The sequence below is a fragment of the Poecilia formosa genome, unplaced genomic scaffold (genome assembly GCF_000485575.1).
Source record: "Poecilia formosa unplaced genomic scaffold, Poecilia_formosa-5.1.2 Scaffold288, whole genome shotgun sequence".
Lineage (NCBI taxonomy): Eukaryota > Metazoa > Chordata > Actinopteri > Cyprinodontiformes > Poeciliidae > Poecilia > Poecilia formosa.
The window spans coordinates 582241-600849 of record NW_006800227.1 but is presented as its reverse complement, the minus strand read 5'-3'; the positions used below and the strand labels follow the sequence as shown (position 1 = coordinate 600849).

The 18609-nt window shown below is 39.0% G+C and overlaps 2 protein-coding genes across 3 annotated transcripts in view; one reads left to right on the top strand and one right to left on the bottom strand.

Moving 5' to 3' along the window:
• Positions 1 to 14402, top strand: part of LOC103151658 (SH3 domain-containing protein 19-like) — a 28018-nt gene extending 13616 nt beyond the window's left edge. The window contains exons 4-17 of one of the 2 annotated variants that reach the window (XM_016681684.1): positions 752 to 818; positions 1878 to 2013; positions 2998 to 3154; positions 3229 to 4341; positions 7143 to 7202; positions 8804 to 9038; positions 9839 to 10061; positions 10135 to 10344; positions 11381 to 11439; positions 11520 to 11764; positions 13012 to 13040; positions 13200 to 13374; positions 13600 to 13694; positions 13774 to 14402. In XM_016681684.1, the coding sequence (XP_016537170.1) occupies positions 752 to 818; positions 1878 to 2013; positions 2998 to 3154; positions 3229 to 4341; positions 7143 to 7202; positions 8804 to 9038; positions 9839 to 10061; positions 10135 to 10344; positions 11381 to 11439; positions 11520 to 11764; positions 13012 to 13040; positions 13200 to 13374; positions 13600 to 13694; positions 13774 to 13881 (2912 nt within the window). In that variant the 3' untranslated portion in view covers positions 13882 to 14402. Of the gene's footprint in view, positions 1 to 751; positions 819 to 1877; positions 2014 to 2997; positions 3155 to 3228; positions 4342 to 7136; positions 7203 to 8803; positions 9039 to 9838; positions 10062 to 10134; positions 10345 to 11380; positions 11440 to 11519; positions 11765 to 13011; positions 13041 to 13199; positions 13375 to 13599; positions 13695 to 13773 lie in introns of both variants that reach the window. The other variant, XM_007571835.2, reaches the window with a different exon arrangement.
• Positions 14403 to 18535: 4133 nt separating this feature from the next.
• LOC107838624 (E3 ubiquitin/ISG15 ligase TRIM25-like) overlaps positions 18536 to 18609 on the bottom strand; it is a 3790-nt gene continuing 3716 nt past the window's right edge. The window contains exon 2 of the mRNA XM_016681608.1: positions 18536 to 18591. Coding sequence (XP_016537094.1) covers positions 18536 to 18591 — 56 coding nt within the window. The remainder of the gene's footprint in view (positions 18592 to 18609) is intronic.

Below are 18609 nucleotides of genomic sequence, written 5' to 3'. Positions count from 1 at the left end.
TATCTTAGACATCTGGTGTCATATTCTGGTTTCTTAGAGTTTTAAATGCAGCTGTTTGGACCTGAATAAAACGGATCTCGTCTGCGTTATAAATCCCAACATAAAGAGTTGACAGAAGGGGGAAAAGCTCTGGATTTATTTCAAATGCTGTTGTCTGCTTGAAGCTTGGTCCAATTTAAAACAGCTACGTCAGTTTTGTTTATATGCCAAACAGACTGGATAAAAAGCATAAAAAGACTAAAACACATAAAGACAAGAGGAAAGCTGAAGAATAGAAGCTGGTTATCAGTTTTAACTTGATGCAGTGGGTTTCTGTTGAAGCTCATTCGAATAATTAACTGATCTTGTTCTGCAGTGTGTGATTGGATTGAAATTATTTTCTTTTAAAGTGGATCTCAACATTTACTATGAATTTGTGATATTTAAATAAACTGAAGGCCAGTAAGTAGAAGTGTCTTAAAGAGTTTCCTAAAATAATCAATGTTCAGTAAGATGAAATCTTGTTGAAAACATCTGAAATGCGTAAAAAATAAACCATTAAATTCAACTTCTGGTTATGTTTACAAACCATTTGAGACGTTTTTCTACTAACTTTAGATTTTCTGGTGACGGTATTAAAGATGTTGGTTCATGCTTTGAAACATTGTTCAGGTTCACCATAATGATAGTAATATGGGGTTTATCTTTCTTGAATCATTCATATTAAGCTTACTGTTGCTTTATTTTAACTTTGTTTTAAATCTCTCATCAGCTTCGAGGTCCACGACTGTCTCAGAGACGCACAGAGACAGAGAACGAGACAGAGACAGAGACAGGAGGTAAAACTCCTGGATAATTATTATTTATTTCAGCTGAAATAAATGCAGTAAAGCCAACATGCAGCAGGACTAAATTATAAGACATTTCTGTCGTTTTACTGGTCAGACAGACACAAAGCATTAATTACTGTCACTTATTATTATTTGTTAAATATGATCCGTTTTTCAGTCTCTACATTTTCCTAAACTACTTTTAGGAGTTTTATAATTTAGGATAAATTCAACTATATCAAGATGAACCTCATCTCTGAAGCGCCACCCCATCACAAACATGATGACCTGAAGAGAAATAAAAACATGTAGAAAGTTTCAAGTGTTAAAGTTATCATGAAATATCGGAGCCAGTTGAAAAAAAAATAATTACAAGAATAAAGTCAAAATATTCAGAGAAAAAATAATTAAGTCATATTATGAGAATAAAGTTGTACAACAGTAGGTCAAAGTATGAGTAAATCATAACACCAAAAAAGTTGCATTAATACAAAAAGTCATATTATCAGAGTGAAGTTGCAACATTAGGAGAAAGAGGTAGAAATGTTATAACTCCTACATAAAAAAATACATTAAAATGAAGAACGTTGAGCCTCTTGAAGACTTTATTCTACTAATATTATGACTTTATTTTTGTATTTTAAATAATTTAGTTTAGTCCTGATACTCTGTCATGTAAAATATTTTAGAAGATTTATACCAGAACATGATTCAGTTTGTTTTTTATTTTTTTATATACAGTAAAACAATTTTAACCTAAAAAATATTCACTTCACAATCTGTTTAGACATGTGGTTGTCCAGAAATAGTTTTTCTTTCAAACAGTGCCATTTGAGAAAAAAATATTAATTATAAGAAAGGATCTATTTTTTTTTATTGATAACTTTGACTGATCTTTATTAACACAAACTATTTTCACTGCTTGAATAGAAAGACATAATTGAATTAATCAGCTGAAGCCATTTTTACAAACTGACTCCTTGTTCTTTTTATAAACTAACTGATTTGATTTGTGCATCCCTGCCACATCGCTCTCTTTATGACTTCCTGTTGTTTGTCGGTTGCTAGGCGACCAGAGATCACCATCTTGGCAGCAGAGCCGCTGCCCTCCACATCCTGGTTTCCTGGAGCCGTTGGAGGGATTCCTCCACCTCCTCCTCCGCCTGCACAGATCTGGGGACCCACGATCGCTCCGACGATTCAGGTGAGGCTTGGATGATAAACGACAACTTTAGAGTCCATTTCTACGACATGGTGGGAGATTTAGCAGCAAACACGCTACTGTCATTTACTTGTGTGTTTAAATTACATCCATTCTTGGTGTTCTGTGTTTTAACTGCTTGCCAACCTAAATTTGAAGTAGGCATGGGCATTTATCATTTATGAGGATCCATTTCTTAACTTTAGAATGCTGATACACAATAATGATGTTTAGAGCCTACAAAACTGTCCCTATTGTTCATATGTTTAGTTTCATTATTTTCTCTGCCGTTTGTCAAAGAGGGTAACAATAAATATCAATAAATTACAAAATGTGACTAAATGTGGTTAGTGAGTTTCTAAATGTAACGTCACAAATGTCCAGACACTGCCCCTGACCTAGTAACCCTACAGAAGCCCCACCCGTCACCTAGCAACCCCCAACAGAGTTCCACCCGTCACCTAGCAACCCCAACAGAGTTCCACCCGTCACCTAGCAACCCCCAACAGAGTTCCACCCGTCACCTAGCAACCCCAACAGAGTTCCACCCGTCACCTAGCAACCCAAGCTGAGCTCCAGTGTGTGTGGTCGGCTGGTTTTACCACCGTATGTGCTGTACAGTGGCTGCTGGAAGTGACAAATATTTTGTTGTTGACTTAACATCCAGAAACCACTTGCTGCATTCTTGTTGGTTATGCTTTTCAAAGGTGTCCGGTTGTATAATTCTGGATCTGTTTGCAGCCATTTTCACGTGTGAGTGTAAGCATTAAGTTTGGGGGCGTGGCCAGCAGCAGCTTATTTGGATTTAAAGTGACAAGACTCCCTAAAACAGCTCAAAATAGGCTGAACTGACCAGAATAAAATTTCGTTATCTAAGCTGATTTTGTGTAAAAATGTGATAAACAGGTTTTGTGTAGACCACAGATCTGTCCTAGCCTGTTCATGGAAGCGTTATAGGTCACCTTTAACCCTTGTTTCCTTCTTTAGCCGCCTCCTTCCTATGAGGAGGTGATCAGAGAGAAAACACAGGAGCAGGTTCTCCATCCTCCTGCCCCCTCCTCTTCCTCCTCACCTTCGGTTTGCAGAACCACCATCGCCACACAGACTGACCCAGGACCCGCCGCCGACCCTCAGGAGACTCGCGGTAAACCAGGCAGCTGATTGGAGGGAGTTCTAGATTTGAATGTTTATTATTAAAGGAGTGTTTTCTGTTCTCAGACAGAAGATCAGCGAGGCCCCCCCGGCCGCCTCCTCCTTCCTGCACTTCCAGACCTCCGAATGCTGCTGATGTCATCATCACCTCCAGCCAGTCAACTGTTGGCTCCTCTGAGGCGGACAGCGTAGCGACCAACACACATCCTGAGCCTCTAACACACACCTCCACACACACGCAATGCTCCGACTTCCTCAGTGACCAGCAGTTGCCTTCGGCGTCAGCATTGCCTGACCCATCCCCAGATGTGCCCTTGGAGCGCCCCAGGCCACGCCCACGCACGAGGCTAGCTCGCCAGCCAATTAGCGACGAGGTTAAAGTTCAGACTTTGGTGAAGCTGCGTGAGGACGGTTTGGCCACGTTAGCGGCGCGTACAGCCAGCGACGCCACCAACCCGGAGGGGAGCAACGGGAAGTACCTGCAGGAGCTGCTGGAGGCGTTCAGCTCCGACGACTGGGGCATCCCCGATCACCGCAGCGACGACAGCGAGCGCAGCCAATCAGAGAGCGAGGACGGAGCGGAGGAAGAGGACATGGCGACTCTGAGAGCGAGGATACAAGCGTTCGAGCAGCAGGTCGCTGATGAGAGCTGTGGAGACTTGAATACGGGGAATGTTGAGGGTTTCGTTGTCACAAAAAGACCAGAGCCTCGACCTCGGCCCCGTCTCCAGGGGCAACCGGCCAAATCGACCCCACCTGTCATCGCTCCAAAGCCCAAAAGCTTTTCACCTTCCCCCAAACCCTCCAGCAAGGTATTCTGGGAAGACGAAGGTGTTGCTGTGGAATCAGGCAGCGTAGAAACGGCAGAGTCAAACCCTGAAGCTCCGTCTTCTGCAGAAGCATCAAAATCTGATCCGGGGTCAGACATCAAACCTTCCCAATCTCCTGAAAAGCCCGCCACAACTCCAAAACCACAGACTGTTACAGAACCGCTCCCATCAAGCGCCCCGGTTCCGGCGCCCAGGCCGCCTCCACCCAAACTCACGTCCTCCATCAGCAGCGACTCCTTCGCCCTGAACCCAGGACCCCCAAAGAGGCCTCCGGTCGCCCCCAGAGCCAGCCTGGGCGCGCCGCCGCAGAGTGGAGGCGAAGCTACGCAGAACACTGTGACCCAAGCTGGTGAGCTTTAGTCAGGTTACATCTCCATTCTGAACCACTTTTAACCAATTACAATTTTAATTAAAGTTAATTGCATGGTCTTTAATTTTTTCAAAGCTTCTTTAAAGTTTGTTTTTATTTTTACTTGATCATTTTCAAAGACCAGTATTTTCTTCTGTCTTCTCAACCCTCCAGGAATTTAAAAATACAAACAAACCTGAATAATAAAGCAGAAAATCTAGCTTTATCAACAACTACATGATTTTAATCATTTCATTGGGGTCTCAGTCAGGTGTTTCGATGATGACACTTCACCTCTTTGACACTCTGTGAACAATCTGTGGTTTTCTCACTGAAGCCTCTGTTTAGCCTCCACATCAGGAGAGTCACTGTATTTTTTTATTGCATCTGAATGATCCAGTGATTCTGCAGCTCTGCTAATATTTTCAGCTAACGCTTCAGGTTTGTGTGTTGACTTTTCTTATTTCTTTTTTCCATTTGTTTTGCCCAGCAGCAATAGTGGATGAGCTCTAAAACTTGGTTAACTTGATGTGGTTGTGAAACTCTTCTTGTCTGTTAGCAGATATTTGCTAATTTGCCTCTGGTTACTTTCCAAATATTTGCTAGAAGGAAGTGTTCTTCTTCCTGTTTACGCTCCCAGATAGCCTGAATTAGCAGCAGCTGCTGATAAGGAAGTTATTGACTCAACTCCTCAATGGCCTGCAGATGAGCTTCATATGAGATCAGTGTCACCACCACGGTTTACTCTGAAGCTGCTACAGTGCTGACATGCACAGTGGTTAAAAATGTATTTCCTTAACTTTAGACGATAATGGGTTTAAAAAAATTAGCCTTAGTCTCCCAAGTTCTGGTGTTCTTTCTAAACTGGACATTTAATCAGAGGTCAGCAGGGCAAATAAAGCTAAATAATAAAGCTCCTCTATTAGAGGTCTTTACAACAATCACCAAATAAAATTGTTATTAAAATGAGCAGTATCATTGATGCTAACACACTAGCATCACATTTCTTGCTTCTTCTACACTGCTGCCTCAGCGTTACTTCATGTCAAGTTTTAGTCCTCGATTGATGTGGCTCGTATCAAAACGCCACATTTACCATCATAGCGCAGTGACAGGCTGCTGCATCCTGGGTGCACAGAGGAGCATCATCACATGCCCTTCCTCCCAGACTCAGTAACTATTACTACAAAGTCAATATGTTTTTACATCCCTGCTGGTATTTGCATAATAATCTGCTCTGTTTTACTTATTTTTTCTTTAACGTTTCTGCAATTATTGAACAGCAAAATAAACCTGAACTAAAAACATGAAATAAAAATATTTATCTATATTCTATGCAAGAATGTATAAATGTCTTCTGTCTTCCTAACTCAAGGGAAACTAATTTTATTGTCGACTTCATGCTCTACAATGTTGTTTTTGTTTCTCCTGGTTTCAGTCCAGACAAGGAGAACCTTTATTTATCTAGGGGTGATAATGGAGGGCTTGTTTTGGCGAACTCAACAGTCAGGAATTATAAACAGTTTGCAGGACATTATTAAATAATGCAGTAAAATATCTGGCATTCCTCTCGACAGTCTTATTGACCTCTATGATGTCACATCACTGATGAAAGCTACGACACTACAGGTCGAGTTTGAACCATCAAGATGAGAGAATGACGTTCTGTAGAACCGATAGACAGTCTGGAAGCAGACTAAGGGTTAGGTTACCCTTGTCTGTGCTTAAAGATGGTTAATGAGGCTGTTGGGGGGTTTTTTATGTGTGGACCTGCTGAGTGTGCAGCATCTTGCCCTTCAAGGACAGTAAAGTTTAACCAAACTTTACTAGTGAGGTTGCTCAGAGTGGTGTGGTTGGAGTCAGTCTACAGTGAGCTGCGTACCTTATTGTTGCTAATAAATGCTGGTTTGGTCTATTTCTCTTTCTCTCTCGTCACTACAGCTGAATAAGAAACGTTAATATTTCCAGTTAGCAGTCTTTATGCATTGCTGGGAGTCATCTTTGTTTTGTTTTTGATGTCATTTTTAAAAGGTTGCACAACAGAAAGTTGGCTTGATTTAAGTTAATCAGAGAGACAACCTGGAGGAAGAAACTGTCTCTGTGGCAACAGTTTTATTTTATTTTTTCCCACAAATAGCTCTCTGTAGCACTAACTTAAAGGTACAAGTTTAAGCAGTTTGTGTCCAGGATGTGTGTGATCTGCAGAGATGTTAGCTGACGATCTTCTGGTGAATCCTGATATCCTGATGCTGAGGTTGACATCAGAGTTGGAACAAAGCAGTGATGAAAGTAGTACAAACTGCCAGTACAGCAGCTGGTTACCATGGAGACCAAACTGAGGCTGAGAAGAGGCTTGGTGAATAGAGTCACTGATTTCTTTTTGTGACGGTGTTTCTTCCCTCCCAGCTGCTGTTTGAACGTAATTGATATTATCCACAGAAGACAAATGCAGAGTCACTTTATTATACTTAAAATAATAATAATGAACAGTTAGAGCAAGTAAAAAAGATGTCTATTAAAGTAATCCCAAATCACCTTATTTTCTGTCGATAAACTGTTTAAATGTGTCATTTATTTAGGTATTCATTTAGGTTATCTAAATTACCTAAATATTTACTAATATTTAGGTCATTTACTCTATTTACCGCCAGCAGGTCCTGTGGAACCGTCCTAAACCCTATTTAGGGTCTATAGAACCAAGTGAACAGCTGATATGTAGCAGCAAAAACAAAAGTTGCTTTGGGGATCAGTTACATTTAAATGATTTTCCATGTTGTGTTTATTTCCTTTTTCAGTGAAAGGAGGAAGTATCCGTTCCACCGTCAAACCGGCAGCACCGACTTCCCCTCGCAGAGGCAGCGGTGAGACTACAGGCCCTGCTGTGTGTCCGAGTTTCTTCGACACTGATCTGGATGTAGCTGCGGCACAATGGGCCGTTTGAGAGCTTAGAGACACAAATGCAGCTCATTTGTTTTGTGGCAGAAACATGCAAACATGTGGAGTAGTTTTATGTGCTAAGTGTTTGTATGTGACTATGTGCTTGGGTCCGGCTCAAAGAGGGAGGCCTGTGTGATGCAATCTAAACTTTGTGGGAGGAGAATGGGATGATTGTGTGAGAAGAAACAAGCCCCCACTGTTGTTGTGTGCTTCAAGTGTGTAGGAGTCTTGGTGTGTGTTGCTGGCTGAGTAACAGCAGTTTTATTGGCTCTTTAAGCTAGGCCGTCAACCAATAGATGCAGACAGTTGGGGGCTTTTTGTTGATGCCTCATGGTAGAAATAAAACCGCATCAGTACTTCTCATATGTCCAATCTCTCTAGTTTCATTCTGGAAAATATGACTCTGAAGTTCTGCCAAAACTGTATTAACAGTATTGATTTGAGCCAAATGTTGCCTTTCTATCATCAAACCAGAGGAAACTTTTACGTTTGGTTTGACATTCAACAAAGTCAAGCTAAACATAAAAGTTGCTTCAGTCTGCTCTGATTTACTGACAGAAAGGCAACATTTGGCTGAAATAACCCCGTACTAATAGGGCTGAAATGATTAATCGTGATTAATCACGATTAACTGAATATGAAAAATAATCGTCAACTAGCTTAGCAATCGATTAATTGTTAACAACAAAGCTTTTCAGACTTTTTGCTGACCATTTCCTCCCCTTAATGACCACAGAGTACTCCTCTGTTGACAGTGACCTGTCGGATGAGGAGTCACTGTCTCCTCTGAGTGTACTCAAACAAAGTTTGAAACACTTTGTTGTTTCAAAACAAAGCGTTTTGTTTTGAAACTGAGGGTTGTTTACACAGTAACCAATTATGAAACAAGCAATAAACATTACATTTTGTCAAATGCCAGCATTGAAATCATCAAATATGTTCTTCCAGTTATTAATCAAATTGAGCTCTAAGCAGGTGTTTTTTGTTTTTTTTACTTGATTTAAAGGAACTCAGTGTTTCAGCATATTTTCAGTTTTCTGGCAGCTTGTTGAAGTGAAATGGAGCCATTATTGTTTTATCTGAACCATCTGCAGCTTCACACATGGCGATTATTTCTCATGATCAACTTGAAATGTTTTTTTTTTATTGGTTAAATGTCAGGATTTCATTAGCTATTAGCAGAAAACCATTATAACTGGCAGAAATAAAGGCTGGAAAACACCAGTCTGTTTAAATAATCTACATAAAGACTTTCACCTGGTGACACAGTAAATTATATTCTGAATTATTGATGGTTCTGTATAAACTGCATGCAACAGGTGCATGAGAATTTAAGGCCAGCAGAGGGCGCTAATGTCCTATGAGAGATGATCGTAGCAACACAGAAATTAAACTCAAAACAATATAATCACCACATTAACTGTAAAAGAAGTAGCTACAGATCTACCTTTTTATGTACCAGATTTATTCGTCTTAGGTTAATGTGATGAATAAATATAATGAATCACCTGTTTTCCTCCTGCAGCTCCTAGTCTGGCCCCCAAACCAACTGCAGTGCCACCAGCGCGTCCAGATCCAAACCCAGTCCCTCTGAAAGCTGCAGCGGTCAGTCCGGCTGCACCCACCAAGCCTCCAGGACCGCCGAAACCCCCGACTCCGGCTCCGGCCCCCGCCATGAGGAAAGCCTCCGTTCCCCCGGCCAAAGCTGAAGCTAGCATCCCTGCTAACCCGGCGTCTGCTGGGCCGACTCTCCCTCAGCGGTAAGAAAGACCGAATAGTTGGGAGTAAACACTTTGATTAAAAGCCTCATTCTGTCTGTGGATGGAGGTGACATTTTGTTAAGGTCATTTATCTAGAAAGTTTCTATTTCATCCAGATCTGTGTTTGAGGTCTGATGTACCATTTATATCAGTACTTCTACATAAAACCCAAAGACTGCAGGTTTGATGTTTCTGAGTGAATGAACTCAGAATAATTGTCAGCTAATTTAGTAATGAATTGTTTACAGGAGTATATAGTCTCTAAAAAGAACCATTTTTAATTGAGCCAAAACTCAACCAAAGTCACGTACAGTTTGCATTTAAGATGAAATTTTTTCTTTGTTTGTGAATATATTCTACCTAAATTTCCTCCAGTGGAAGATTTAGCTTCACCTGGTACAATCCTGTAAAACATATCCTGTTAAATGGCTTTTCGGTTAATTCAAAAATGATCAATTGATCATCCGTGTACCGTACTGATATTAAGTTGAGCAGAAACGGCTGAGCTTTTCACATAATGATGTTAGAAGAGTCTTTTTTAGCTGCAGATGGATTGTTTCCTATTTCAGGCACAAAAATGTCTATTTTCTTCTTTTAATATATTTGTAATGTATGAAAAGATTGATTAATCATCAGAATTGAGCCTAATCAACAAGTAAAATGATCACTAGTTGCATCATGTGTGGCTGCTTCACTCCACCTGCAGAGAAATGTTTAATCACCTTTTTGTCCTACAGGAGTAAAAACACATAATCATAAGTTCAGACTTTCATTCATATTTTGTCCTTTTCTTTCCCAAGTCCACCAAGCGTTAAGCTCCTCCCTCTTCGTCCTCCACCAATCAAATCCGCCCCCAGCAGACCGCCTCCCCCTGCAATAAACTCCTCAACCAATCAGATTGCTGCTGCCAAAGCTGAGCAGTTTTCATCGGCCAATCAGATGCAGACTCAGAGGGTGTCAAAGAAAGGCCCGCCTCTGCCGCCTCGCCCCAAACCTGGACACCCTCTGTTCAGCAGCTACATGGTACTCTCACACAAACACTCTTAAAATCAGAATGAAACACAGAGTGTTGTAGTCATTTAAATTTGTTTTCCAGAAGCAGGAAGTCCTGATCGTTCTTGACGATCCAAACCCTGCTCCTGCCGAGTCGCAGCAGGCGGGTGAAGGGACGGATCAGAGCGGCGTTACGGCCGACACCAGCCCGTCTCAGTGTCTCCTGGACCTGGACACCCAGCCAGAGACGGTCCAACATCAGGACGGCGAGTCGAAAACGGCCATAGAAGACCTCAACCCGTCTGACTTCCAGGTACAGACAGATGGTATTTATTCCTGTTAAAAAGTGTAAATCCTGGAAGCTCACTGATTAAATATTTAAAGTTTTTACACAATTTCAACAAATCTTCTTCTGTCAGATGGTTAAAACCCAACTCAGCTTCTGGACGTAGCTTTTGAGCTGAAAAATAACAGATTGACCCACTGGCTTGAAGCAGAGATTAGGGTTATAAACTTAAATTTTATATTTGAACAAAAATATAAAAACTGAGAATCAGTTTTTGTACAACATCCTAAAAACATCAAATAAAGAGGATGATTTTAAATATAAAGAAATAAATCATTCACTCCTTAAAGAGCCAAAGTTGTATAAGTTACACCACTAGGTGGCAGACTAGCATGTCTAATACAACAATCTGTACTGTGATCAGTGCAGCAGGATAATCTCACAGTTGGTTGTAACTACCTACATTTACTTCAGTAACTTTGCATTTACTTGAGTAATAATGTACTTTTAGGAGTATTTGTACTATGCTGAACTTTTTACTTTCACTTGAGTAACTTTATTATGAAGTATTTCTGCTTTTAATTGAGTTCAGTTTCTGGATTTTCTGCCCACTGAATCAAACCAAAGATCAACCAGACACACACCTGCAGTTGTTTTTTACTGAAAAGAAACTGAAAAATTTTCTTTTGCCTGATTTTAATTTTTTGTTACTTGTATAAATTATTGTAATTTTAAAATACCAAAATTTCCACTTAACTTTTTTAACCAAACCAGCAGGGAATCCATCATATTTACATGATATTTACATTTAAACCCATTTTTACTCTTTGGTGGTCGATTGAAACAGAGTCTGAGTTTCTTTTATAATTATAAACTTTTAAATGTATTTTTCTTGTTCTTACTGGTGAATTGTGCAATACGTTTGTCAACATCTGTTGTATATAAATAAACTGACATTGACATGTAAACTAAAGCGTAACAAGCAGAACTAACTGGACTTTAACGAGGATGTTCAGTCAGTGTTGTCTGGTGTTTTCAAAGTTCTTCCTCTGTTTTTCTTCAGTCCATCCTGCCTGTCCAGCCTGCTGAGCTCAAAGAGCAGCCGGACCCTCCTGCTGTCAGGTCAGAGAGAAACAACGCTCACAAAACCACAAATTGAAGCTGAAAGCGGTAAAAACCAGACGTGCCGTCTGTCTCTGCAGCGGCCCGCGATGCGTCGCTCTGTTTGACTACGAGGGAGAGGATGACGACGAGCTCACCTTCTCTCAGGGCGACGTCATCGGCCTGCTGGAGCTGGTTGGCGAGGAGTGGGCCCGGGGCCAGATCCACGGCCGGACGGGAATATTCCCACTCAACTTCATGGAGGTGGTGGAGCCCCTCCCACAGCCGACGCCGGGAGAAACCTCTAAACAGGAGGCGGCAGAGTCCGGAGAAACGGAAAGCTCTGGTGAGACAAAGAAAGCTTTTAGCTTTACATCAGTGTTTAACTCTTTAATCGCTGGAATGAATGTTTACACTCACCTGAGTTAAGTTGGTAATTCGTGGCTCACACAGCAAGATTTTAATGGCGATTTTTGTTATGACTCGATTATTCAGATAGTCTCAAGAGATATTACTTCATTCTAAGTAAAGAAGGCAAAGCAACCGTCATGGCACACTAGAAAGTTTTTCTATAGTTTTTTCTCAAATATAATCTACTAACTGTCACTATTGATTCTTCCTTGTCGGCCATGTTTGTTTATGTTTGTAACTTGCGTTTGATATCGAGAGATTTTGCGAGTGTTTGTGAAATTTCCCACCTGAAATCTCACAAAATCAATTTGGCTAAAATTTGAACCATTAGTGGTTTAAATTCACTAACAGAATGCTTTATCGCATTTTAGGCATTAAAACACTTGTTTTCTTTTTTTAAAAATAAATGTAATTATTTATTTATGTTCATGTGTTAATATATTTCTAATATTGTACAAACAAGGTGAGTGGTTAAATGGAAGATGTGCAGAATGTGCCATTTTTCTTTATTCAGTTATTCACCAAATTGTAACCTAAGGCTTTTTTTATCGTCACATATTTGATCTTTTGTGTTTGGAAACATCGACCGACCATTTAAAAATCTTGCTGTGTGAACCAGACGTATGAGGAAGGAAATGTGTTAGACTGTGTGTTCAAAACTGGCAACAAAATGTCACTACACAAAAATCATATTTTATATTCTATGACTTGAAGGAAATAGAAACATTTCAGTTTATAAATAGAAACAGAGGATAAAGAAGCTCTTGTAATGCTTGTGTACTTTTGTGATCGAGCGATCAGGATTAGATAAGTAGCAGAGAGAGAGAGCAGCTAGCAATCATCAATTTGGACTTCGTGTTTCCTTCTAAGGTCAGTATCTGAATAACGCAGCACCAGACAGAAACATGTTTACATAGAAAACTATATTCCTCATGTAACTGAAGCCTCAGAGTGTAGAAACTGTACAAGTTATTATACTTGACTCTTTTGGTACAATAACAGAGAATTGTTACTAATTGTATTCACTGTCTGCTAGTTTTTGAACATGTTATATAATTAAATATGGTTTTTGTTTTATTAAGCTTTGTGGGGGTTTTTTCTCTGTTGTCATTTTAATGTTTTTATACATTGTTTTTTCTTTAAAAACAATCTTTTCAAATTTTTTTGCATATTTTTCCTCAGCAACACTAAAACAACCATCAGATGTAAAGGTGAGTGTGTTTAGCTATATCTTCTATGCACATCACTTTGTGTTATTAAAACATATTTTTAATAATAAAATCTTATAAATGTTCTCCTTCAAAGCAGCATTGATTTTAGTCAGTGTATGAAATTATAAACGCTCTAAAACCGAGTCGTTTTGTAAACAGACGGACGAGTGGGTGGTGGCTCTGTTCGACTTCCCGGGTCAGACTGCAGAGGACTTGTCCTTCCAGAAGGGGGCGCTGATTCAAGTGACTGAGCATGTGGATGCAGAGTGGAGGAGAGGACGACTGGACGGGAGGGAGGGACTTTTTCCTGCTGCTTTCACGCAACTCAGTCAGGGTACGAGAATACACTCAGTTATAAAGCTGTTTAAGCAACTATAAGGGCTTTAAGTAATAAATAAAATAAAATTATAAGAATAAGATGAGTTTACAGATACATTTTAAGCTCAATTTGTGAAAATTTAAGATGCTAGGCTAATATTTAATTGAGAAGAACTTTGTTTTTGTTGACGTTTTAAAAAGGCGACTTCTGTTTTTTATCTACTTTATTTTTTCTCATCAGCTCAGCCAATCACAGGCCAGGAATCTGCAGCTAAAGGAACGGCTAAAGCTGTGTTTGATTTCACAGCAGAGAACGAGGATGAGCTCACACTGAAGGTACATGAAATTATGGTTTTTTATTAAATCCTCTGCTGGAATCAGTTTTGAAAGATTTATTTTGTTCCGTCTCCTGCAGGTCGGTGACGTCCTAACGCAGGTGGAGCCGGTTGATGAGCAGTGGATTCTGGGAGTTGTAGGCGGAAAACGTGGGATTGTGCCTAAAAACTACATTTCATTCCTCTGATGTTTAGCAGATTGTTGAACTTTTGACGACACCACAGGGATTTTTCCTGTGTTGTTTTTTATCTAGTATTTTTGGATGAAAACATGAATAAATCCATTCCAGTATTTCTATTTTATTTTACTTTTTATTGCCAGGCGGATATTAAAGGACCTGAATGAGCCTCGGTTGTTTTTATTGCTACTTAACTGGAGATGGAGGGAGTCTGTAATCTCAGATTTAGACATCTGAGATTAAAGGAAATGATTAGGCATTGATGGACTGTTGATAGTTTTATTATTTTGTTTCCTCTGGACTTGATAATTTCTTTTTTATTCACCGTTTTTCCTGACCAGTAGGAGGACTGGATCCGTCTTGAATTTTAACGCCATCATGGGATTTGATCACTGCTTCAAAGACCCTTCTCTCTTTATTCTCTTTTTGCAGTTATGACCTGTCAGTAAATACAAATTATGCAATTTATTCACTTTAACTGAACTGTAAATTGATTGTGCTAAATAAAGCCTTTCGTTTCCTTTTTCCAACCATTTGTTGATTTAAATGATGCATGAATGGAGCTGAATGAACTGTTCAGAGAATAGTTCTCTGACGGTAAGTGTCTGCAGGTAGGAGGGTTTTTTCTGGCTCATGTACTGTTTAAAATTATAAGAAGGATTTCAAAAGTTTTCTATGTGCTCCAAAGTCATGTAACTCTACTATTTAAATTATATTTTTGTGACTAATAGCAATTACTTTAGTTAAAATCACCTCTCAAAACTCTGCTGTGCTTATTTAGCCTTGTAAAGTTTTTCTTTTTCATGGTTTTCTAAAAAGAAAATCATGCTGTAAATAATGTTCGATCAATTACAGTAACTATCCAGATCCTAAAGCAGCCCAGACCATCACACTGCCACCACCGTGTTTCATTGTCACTTTGTTCCCTTTCTGAAAAGCAGCTTAACATCAGATTTTACGGGACAAACACCTTTTTTTAATCCAATTTTGTCTCATCAGTCCACTAAATTATCTCACATAAGTTTTAAGTCAAAGTTTTATTTTTAGCAATTGTGAATCTCCTGGTGTTTTCATACCTGGTGTGTTTAGTCAGTTTCCTGCCTGGTGAGGCTCATTCGTTTAGATGTAAACACAGCAGTCAGACTAGGATACGGTCCAAAACATACGGAGACGGTTCGTTTATAGCACAAACATAATCCGACCTCAATCCGACACAGCTTGAGCCAAATATCTTCCTGTATTCTGGCTACAATTGCAACAAACTAATAAAGGCTGTGTGTCTTTTACTCAAAACGCAAAACTTCATGCAACTTTCAAGACATCTTGTTCTCATAATCACTAACTGTACTTCTCCTGTACATATCCCTGAAATAGTACATAGAAACAAACTGGTATTAATGTTTCATAAAACTCTCTGATTTTTTATGATCATAAAAAAAAAGAATTAAAACAAAGTTTGCAGGACACAATAACAATACACACAACCAGATTAATTTTATTACAGTCTGACTCTACTGTTGGGTCTTGATGTCACTTGTGTAATTAATTTTAAAGGTAACTTTATTTATTGTTACTATTAAACTAAAATCTCCAGCATGGGGAAGTGGGATGATCTCGGCTTTTCTTGACATTCTCCATGTTTAGTTTTAGGGTATGCAGAGCAGACTTGACTCAGAAGACATGAAGAAGATCTGAAAGCTAAATATGACAACTTGTCTTTAAAGTAATTTAGTGGTGAATCATTCAGTGTTAAGCTGACACATTAGTCCTTTAATCCTAGAAATGTCCGTCAGGTGATAGAAGGCCGTCCTTGTAACTGTCTTTATGTGTCCTTGAAGGTTCAGGTACGAGTCCATCGCTATTCCTAGATTTCACCCGAATCGCTGTAATAACCTAATCTTACTCTTCATGTTTTCTTTTTTAGGTCCAAAAATTATTTGATTAGTTTTGTTCCATTGAGCGCAAATGCTTTGTAGCAAAACGTATCTCTTGTTATAACCTGAGCTAATAGCAGCATATAGATATTGAATAGAAGGGGTCCCAGGACTGAACCTTGGAGTACCTTACATGTGTCTGCTCACATAAGAAGTTCTCTATTGAAACTAATTCCTCTTCTGTCAAGTTTAAGTACTGTACCAGAGTCCAATCCAGCTATACAATTGCTTTTGATGGTCAACAATGTCAAATGCTGCCCTGAGATCCAACAGAACCAGCACTGTAGTTCTTCCACAGTCTGTGTTTATATGGATGTGATTGGACTCTTTGACTAGGACAGTCTTAGTACTGTGGACTGAAATCGGACTGAAAGACATCAAAGCGATTGGTCATTAATATACCATTTATCTGCTGAAAAAACAGTTTTTTCAATTATTTTTCTGATGAATAGGAAGGTGGAGATCAGCCTGTGGTTCTACATTAATGATTTGTCCAGATTGTTCGTTTTTTTTGTTGTTTTTTTTAGTCAGTGTTTTTAAAGCCTGGGGGTAAACACCTGATCAGAGGGGTGAGATTTACTATTTGAAACAGATCAGATGCAATGATAGGCATATATTCTTAACTATCTGTGGGTTGGACATCCAGACAGCAGGAGCAAAAGTTTAATANTACAATCTGAAATATCTCAAAATGTGGAGAAAGTGAAGCACTGTGAATACTTTCTGTAACCAGAAAGTTGCAAGACAAATATTACAGTATTTCTTTTGTTTAATAAACTTTTCAGCTTCTCCTTTTCATCTCTCTCCAACAACATCCAATAAGACTCCTTTAAAAATGTTTGTTTGAAATAGTCTGATATTTTACTATTAGTGATTGCAGTACTAGATTATTTCTTTGTGGTTATACATTTTGGTAAGTTTAAAACCAATCAACTTCACACTGACAGAAAACAAAACAACTTTATTTTTTTTTGTCTGAAACATAATCATACAGAAAATGTTAATTTCTTTATTAAAACAATTCAGTATAGGTTTTATTTTCATTCAAACATCATTTTGAAGAGTAAAATCACATATTTGGATTTCAAGAGGTGAATCCAGTTTTTAAAAAGTACCCAAACCAAGAAGAACAAGTCAGTTTCAAATTAACTAATGTGCCAGCATACAAAATGTAATTTCACCATTTGATAACGTTAAAACATACAACTTATAAAATTATGCTTTATATTTCTGTGGTTTGCATGGTTCTAAATTAAAACATAAATGACAATTCCAGCGTATATCTTGAGCATATCGGGTATTGTTTTGTAATACCATAAAACAATGCCTTGCTGTGAGTTAAGATTGATAACAAAAAACATAGAATCTATAGGTTTAATATTAACAACACCTAGATGGAAATTTATTAGTAAATCACTGTGAAATATATTTAAAACCATAATATATATGTTTGATATTTAGCTTTATTTACAGTTGTACATAATGCCGCAACATTGACTCAAATCCCCAGTATTTTCATCTTCCAGAATCCGTATTTAACCAGTTAACAAGGAATTATTTTTGAAAATTGGTAAATTCTTTGCAAAGTCCCCATGAAAAATTTATTTACATCTTGATAAACTTCTCAACATTTGAAATTGTAAAGTTTTAAAATAGAATAAACCAGAGATCTAAACTGAGCTATTGAGCTTCAGTTTATTTTAACTGAATGAACTCTGCACTGGTTCCTTTTGAACGTGAAAGCCAAATCCCAGCATGTAGAGGCTGAGTGAATGTGGTCTCTGCTTTGTGGATGAGAGTCATCTGAGATCCATAGACGCTGTAGAAAGACAGAATGCCTGCTCTGTGATCAAGGTACACTCCTACTCTGGAGGAATAGGGGTTTGTGACAGGAATAACCACAGCATCATCATAACGGTCATTATAACAGCCATTATAACCGTCATCATAACCGTCATAACAGCCATTATAACCGTCATAACGGTCATTATAACCGCCATTATAACCGTCATCATAACCGTCATAACCGCCATTATAACCGTCATTATAACGGTCATTATAACCGCCATTATAACCGTCATTATAACGGCCATTATAACCGTCATTATAATCGTCATTATAACAGTCATTATAACCGTCATTATCGTCATCATCATCAACATCAACACCATAATATTTATAAGAACTTGGCTGGCAAGACAATGCCCAAGAGTTCTCATTCAAACCAAAAGTACTCTCTTCTGTGTCCCCTGTTCTTTCTATGTCATCATAAGCCACGGCTACTTCAATTGATCTCCCTTGTGTCCACTCTACCTCCCAATAACAGCGTCCAGTTAGACGTTGTTTACTCAGTACCTGCCATCTTCTAGTGAATCTGTCTTCGTGATCTTCATAATATTGGTTTTCATTTGTCATCGTTACTTTTCTGTTGCCTTCAGATAACTCCAGAAATTTGTGTGCTGTTTTTCTACTCAGTGTGAGCTTCCTTGAATACTTTAAGAAGTCCTCCCTGGTCTTTGGTTCAGATGGTTGTGATGAAACAGCCATTGGTTGTGGTAAAACAGCCATTGGTTGTGGTAAAACAGCCATTGGTTGTGGTAAAACAGCCATTGGTTGTGGTAAAACAGCCATTGGTTGTGGTAAAACATCTGCTTTGGAGGCTGAACTTGTTTTTGGTGGATCTCTCAGGATGTCCAAGACTTTAGTTTTGAGCTCTGATGCAGCTGCTGTCACGTCTTCAAAATATGGAGGATGTTTATTGATGCTGGATGAGTGTGTCGACTCCCTGAGTGCTGGCAGTGAG